Source organism: Gallinula chloropus (assembly GCF_964237585.1).
Source record: "Gallinula chloropus genome assembly, chromosome: 5".
Lineage (NCBI taxonomy): Eukaryota > Metazoa > Chordata > Aves > Gruiformes > Rallidae > Gallinula > Gallinula chloropus.
Genome location: NC_140090.1, coordinates 17335986 through 17342335, shown reverse-complemented (window position 1 = coordinate 17342335; position 6350 = coordinate 17335986). Strand labels below are relative to the sequence as shown.

Here is a 6350-nt window from a genome sequence, read left to right as displayed (position 1 = left end):
CCGGCCGGGCGCTCGCCTTCGGAGCGGGATCAGTACGCGTCAGCTACAGGGGTGGGGAGCCGGTCTCGCAGGCGGCCCAGCGCTGTCGGTGGGGACCCCGCGGCCCCGGCGGCGGGCGGGATGGACCTGGACGGGCTGCTGCTGGACGAGGAGGGCGCCTTCTCCCTCAGCGGCTTCCAGGAGTTCACGGTGAGCGCCGCCCTCCTGGGGCGCCCTGTGTCCCCGGCCCAGCCCCTGCCCGGCTTCGCGGGCTCCCGGGGCGTTCCCTCCTCGGTCCCCGTGTGAGCCCACATCGGAGCCCCCGGTTGGGCTCTCGGGGGCCCCGCCGGCACCCTTGTGCCCCCTGAGCTGGGTCAGGGTGGGGAGCCCGGTGCGGGGAGCGCCGCAGGGCTTTCCTCACTTGGCCCACGTCTGCCTGCAGTTCCTGCCCAGGCACCAGCAGCTGAGCGAGAGGGTGCGGAAGCGGCTCTATTATGGCTGGGACAAAGACTGCAGCCTGGATAATCTCTCCAGCCCTGTGGCAGGTGGGTTGCTGAGTGTCCCTAGATGGGAATGCTGAGTCAAGGGGGTTGGAATTAGCCCAGGGGCTGAGACCGACAAGTCACCAGCTCCCTCCCCGGTGCCAAATCCCACCCTTGCCCAGCCTTTCTCGCTCTGTGCAGAGCAACAGGCCAGATGCCAGAACCTCGTGGCTCCAGCGCTCTGTTTTATTGCCCTGTCTGTCCTGCTGCTGCATTTTTGGCACCTCATTGGTGTGAAGAGTCCTTTAGGTTGCTTGTGAATTCTTTGGCAGTGAAGGCCATGTCCCTCTGGTGAGAGGTGTGCTCTGCAAAGTGCTGGGGAGTTTGTTTAGCTTCTAGTTGTGAGCACCAAGGAGACAAGCTCCTGATGCTTATCGGGATTGCAACCCTTGTTTTTCCATGCTGATTCAGTGGTGTTTAAGGGAGCAGAAGGAGGCAGCTGGGTTGAGGCTGAGGAGTCGGTGCAGGTGGTAGCAGAGAGGAGTGGTCAAGGGCAAGCAGCGGTTTGCTGGAGGGCCTTTGCAGCGGGGTTGAATTAGCAGTTCCAGTGTCTGTGCCCTCACACAGCTTGCAGGGGCACTGAGTGGGCAGGGAAATGTGCTTGCATTCAAACCTCTTGTGATGTATTTGGGGAAACAGTCTGAAGCCACCGAGAGGCTCCCTGTGGTGTACCTCAGCGAGGAGGGTGATGCTGGGCGTGAGGGGATGGAGCAGGGCCAGGTGACTTCCCGCCTGGGTGCTGCTGGGAGCCAGAGTAGCAGCAGTGTGAGAGGCTGGGAGCTGCACCTGGGTGGCTGGAGCTGTGTCTGCCTGGCTGTGGGTCCCAGCAGTGGTGTGATGTGAATGACCTGGGCAGGTCCTGTAGAGCAGTGTGTTCCTGAGCTTGGTGGCTGCTGACAGGCAAGTAATTCCCGTGGGATTACAGCCGTTCTCTTAGTTGCTGGAAAGACACAGAAAAGAGAGAGAGATGTGGAGAGAAGAGGTGGTGTGGTGATGCTTCCCCTGAGAGCTAGAAGTGTGAGGCTGCTGGGATGAGCTGTGTTTTCAACTGTCAGCCAAGGGCTCAGCAGCAAAATGGAGCTGGAGTTGCCTGTCAAACGCTTCTTGCCAAGCACCAGGCTGTGGTGCTGTTTGGGATGCTCCCAGCTGGTCCTACCGCTTTGAGAAGTGAGACGAGAGCTGCTGGAGCCATCTGCCAGCATCTGTCAGTGTCTGGCCTCTTCAGTGCTCCAACGCTGAGGCTTGTTCACAGCTGGGGGGTGGAAATGAGCTGAGATGGGAGCTGTGGTTATACTGTATTGGCTGCTTCCCTGCCCTGGTAGTGCCTTCCATGCCTTTGGGCTCCTGCTCCCATGAGTTCGTTGCCTGTCACCATCTTGGGGTCACTGGGGTGGTGGTGTTTGGGAAGCTGGGTCAGTGCTGACCAGCTCTGGAGGAGGAAGGTGCTGGTTGGAGGGGACCAAAGGATTGGGAAGATCTGGTATTGATGTCAGGTCCTGAAAAGCTTCTGAAAGAGCTGCCCCAGGTCTTGTGGGGCCAGGGGAGGGTGTTAACTGCTCTGTGCAGCTGACTGCTGGCAGCTCCCTGTGACTCAGACATGCTAATCTGGATCTGGCACTGCTGCTGGGCCTTGAGCACCCACATCCTCTTCCTGCTTTGGTCTGGCTGCCCTGCCTGATTTGTTTGTTCTTCCCTCATCCCTAAATTCTGATAGGTAAGGCCTGGCCTACCCTTATAGCTTGAATTAAACTTGAGGGGCTGAGCAAACACTGAGACTCACTGGGCTTGGGGCGGCGGGGAAGGCTGGAGGTGGGCTGTGCCCTGTGGATCTGAACCCTTTCACTGCTTTTCTGTCCTAGATATTGCTGTGGAGCTGCTGCAGAAAGTGGCTCCCAGCCCTATCCGCAGACTCCAGAAGAAATATGTCTCTCACGTATCTCGGTAAGGAGCAAAACCTGTCTGTCCATGTCCTCCATCAGCAACAGGAGCTCTGCTCTCACCTGGGACTCACTTCTGTCCCCTGGGCCAGCACTGACTTTGTGCTAAGTAAGACCTGATTAGTGTCAGAGAAGGAGCTGGGGACAGGTGCAAGGGCAGCAAGCACAGTGGCTTCCTGACACAGCCAGGCCTGCTTCAGGTTGTCCCTGCTCTCTGGGCTGGGGGGGGGCTCTTGTTTCTGGGAGTCTGTGCAGACTGGGTCTGCAGCTCGCTGTGCAGCCAAGTCTGAGCCCTGAGTCTGCCCTCAGCAGCCAATCCCTCACAGTATGCCTGGCGGCAGGCAGGGCTGCTCAGTTTGGGGCTGGCTATGCCTGGGAGCAGGAGCCAGAGCTTTCTGTTCTCCACCCTGCATCCCCTGTGCTTTCCTGCTGCAGCTCAGGACAGCAGGCACAGAGCTGGCAAGGCTGGGATCTGTCTGCCTGGGGGCTCACTAAACTTCCTCCCTATGCATATGGAGAGGGAGCAGCCAAGCTGTGCTGTGGGGGCTGGACACAAGTAACCTTTGGGTTGGTTCTTGCCCTGTCCCCCAGGGAAGCTTGCATCTCACCCTGCTCCATGATGCTGGCACTGGTTTACATTGAGAGACTCCGGCACCGGAACCCCGAATACCTACAGCAGATCTCATCCTCAGACCTCTTCTTGATCTCCATGGTGAGTGGTGTGGGCTGGGGGTCATCGCTGGGTTGGAGCAAGGCCTGGAGGAGCACAGGGGGACTGATATCCTGTCCTTTGTCCTCGTTTTAGATGGTTGCTAGCAAGTACCTGTACGATGAGGGTGAGGAGGAAGAGGTGTTCAATGACGAGTGGGGAGCAGCAGGGAAGGTGGATGTCCAGACCATAAACACACTGGAGATGAACTTTCTGAGCGCCATTGTAAGTGGGGCTATTGCTGTGGCCAGCTGTCTCACAGGGCAGGGGGAAGGAGGCCTTCAGGGGAGCCTGGGCTTCTGTTTTTCTCGTTACGCCCATGAAAAAATGGAAGGGGGTATGTGTCTGGGTGCTGGGCGTCCTGCTCTGTGCTGACCTTTGCTGTTCCCCCAGGACTGGAGTCTCTACACAGACCCCCGGGAGCTGTTTGAAGTGCTGAGCTGGCTGGAAGGACGGTAGGTGTGGGGGGTGTGAGTCCTTCATCTACCCCGCAGCCCTGGCTCTACCCCTGCTCAAAGCCAGCCCTGCCGCTGTGAGGTCAGAGGTTGGGGTAGCTGTGAGCCTGTGCTGGCTCTGCAGCTTCCTTCCGTGGGCCCTGAGCAGGGTCTTCTCCGAGCCTGGCTCACCGTGCCCCTTTTTCCCTGCAGTGTGGCAGAAAAGCAGGGCATGTGGCGTGGCTGGTTCACCTACACGGATCTGTGCGTCCTCATGGAGCAGTCCACCTGGCAGCACGTGCTGGGCCAGTTCTACCAGCAAGTGGTGAAGGTGAGGGCATGGGGCAGCACCTCCTTGCTGGGTTTGGAGTGATGGCAGCAGGCCATGAGTTTGGAGCAGGGCCATCTTCTCCAGTGGGAACAGCAGCTTGGCTTAGCCCCTGTTGGGAAGGGAAGCTGTTGGAAAGTGCAAGATGCTGATTTGAAGCTGCCTGGTGCTGGGGGAGCCTGTGCCTTACGAGTGGGGGTATGGGGGGAACTGGGTGCTGTGTGGGGATTTAAACAGGAACTGCTGGGTCTGTGCATGGCCACGCTGGGTGGTGGCTGCCTGTGGGGGCTGCTGGGGGTCTGGGCTAACCACTGGCTCCTCCGCAGCTGGCCTGCCTCCTGGGCGTGATGTACCTGACCGGCTTCGCCGCTGTCTTCGCCTCCGTCACCGTGATGCACCGGTCCCTGTGCACGAGGAGCGTTAGCCCCGCAGCACCCCAGCCCGCGCTGTTCCCCGAGGAGGGTGGCTGCCAGCTGGGTGCACAGCCAGCCCCAGCCCCCGACCAGCCCCAGCCTGTGCTGCCCGACGTCTCCCCAGCCGGCACCAGCCGTTGCCTGGGGGAGAACGAGACCACCGAGGAGCCGCGTCGCGGGGGTGTCACGGCAACTGCGCTCTACTTGTGGGGCAGCGTGATGACAGCTCTGTCCTACCCAAAGGCGCCTGATCTAGCCCGACACAGGAAGCCCCTGCAAGGCCCCTTCCAGAGAGTACCCACTGCCTGTGAGAGATCTAACCGTACCGCCCCTGCCGCAGCCCCCCGCCAGCCTGGCCCCTTCGGACTCGCCGTGTTCCCAGCTCCGCCGGCACTCCACTGCCATGCCTGCTCCGCCGGGGCGGGCCCCACATGGGATGCAGCCCCCAACCACAAGGACTGGCTGGAGCCGCTGGGGCTGAGGCAGTGCTCCCTGCACACTGCCATGGATCTCGGGAGAATCAAGAGCTTCATTTTTCCCAGCTAGGAGGATGGGGCAGCGGCCCCGTTCCCCTTCCCTCCTAGTGTGGCACAACTCACTCCCTTGCACTTCTGGGACCCCTGGCCCTGGGGCTGCGCAGGGCTGGAGGGCCCTGTGTTAACTTCCAAACCAGCATTTGTGTCTCCTCACCCAGGACAGGGATGTCTTTCACTTTGGGGGCTGTTGGGGCTGAGTGGGCTTGCTGTTGGGGTGCTGGGGTGGGAACCTACTAACTGGAAGGTAGAGATGGGGGAGGCCCTTGGGTGCTAGGGCAAGGGGGTGTTGTACCTCTTCCTACAGCGAGCAGGTGGCCCTTGGTGGTGCTGGGCAGAGGTGGTGTGTGGGATGTAGGATGCGGGGGATGTGTGTGTGGGGTGGAGAGGCTGGGGTAGTGACCCCGGTGTGGGGACAGCGTACTCCAGGGGTACGTTGGGTGCCTGGAGAGGAGGTTGTGAAAGAGAAGGGAGCGAGCAGGAGCAGCCTTGGAGGTGATGAGGTGTGGTTAAGACTGAGCTTCCTTATCCTGCTTGTGTGGAGTGCTTTGAAACGGAGGGTCTCTCTGACCCTGTCCCAAACCCCAGCTGCCTGTGGCTGTGAGCAGACGGTGCCTGACCGCTCCTCAGGGCGGGGAGATGGTGCCTTGCCTTGCTGACCAGCCCAGCTCATCGTGCCCCTTCTTTTTACTGTGGATTTTACACCTGATTTTTCACTCTTTTGTAGATGCAAATCTCTTCCAATAAAAGTAGTTCTTGCTGTGCACTAGCTGTGTCCTGCTGCTCTGCTCTCTGTCCACACCACACACGGAGCCCTGCCAATGCTGCGCCCACTTCTGCACCCGTGAGCCCTGGCATAGTGAAGGCTGTTCCATGGGGCTCGGGACAGACCAGGCTCCCTGGGGGCAGGAGGTCCAGCACCTGGGAAAAGCAGGGGCAGTGGGAGAGGAGGTTCCCCATCCATGGGAATGCAGGGAATGCGTGGTCTCCATCGCTCTTTGCTCTCCAAAGCCTGTCCAGTTAATGAGTGAGCCCTGAGCTGGGCAGGGCCACCTTTGTGGTTGCTGGCAGAGGCACCTCTGCCTGGTGACAAAACCATGGGCATCCCCTCTGTGATCCCTTGGGAGCTTTCCTGCCCATCTGGGCAGCTCTTGTCCCTGGCATCCAGCAGCAGGATTCAGTGCCCTCCTAGGAGTATGGGGCACGTGGTTGAATAGGGGACCCTTATTGTGTGGGAACAGTACAGGACCTGGTGAGGGGGTCTGCGCAGCTGTTAATGGGCTTCCTGATGATGAGGAAGGGCTGAACTGGGAGAGCACGGGGCTGCTGTGCTGGGGAGGAACAAGTACTGGTGGCGTGAGCTGGAGGATGCTGTTGGTGGGATGCTCCAAGCCCATGAGGGCAGAGGCCTTTATGTTGTGGCCCACCCAGTCCCTGCCCCACATACCACAGGAGGCTGGAGCAGCACCAGGGCT

At 60.2% G+C, this 6350-nt stretch overlaps 1 protein-coding gene across 1 annotated transcript; it reads left to right on the top strand.

Annotated features, from left to right (window-relative positions):
* The first annotated feature begins 41 nt into the window (after positions 1–41).
* Positions 42–5075, top strand: CNPPD1 (cyclin Pas1/PHO80 domain containing 1). Its single transcript, XM_084265167.1, has 8 exons — positions 42–189; positions 422–524; positions 2381–2462; positions 3050–3170; positions 3264–3392; positions 3561–3622; positions 3815–3932; positions 4256–5075. The coding sequence occupies exons 1-8, from the start codon at positions 121–123 to the stop codon at positions 4886–4888; spliced, it is 1317 nt and encodes a 438-aa protein (XP_084121293.1). The 5' UTR covers positions 42–120; the 3' UTR covers positions 4889–5075.
* Positions 5076–6350: the final 1275 nt, after the last annotated feature.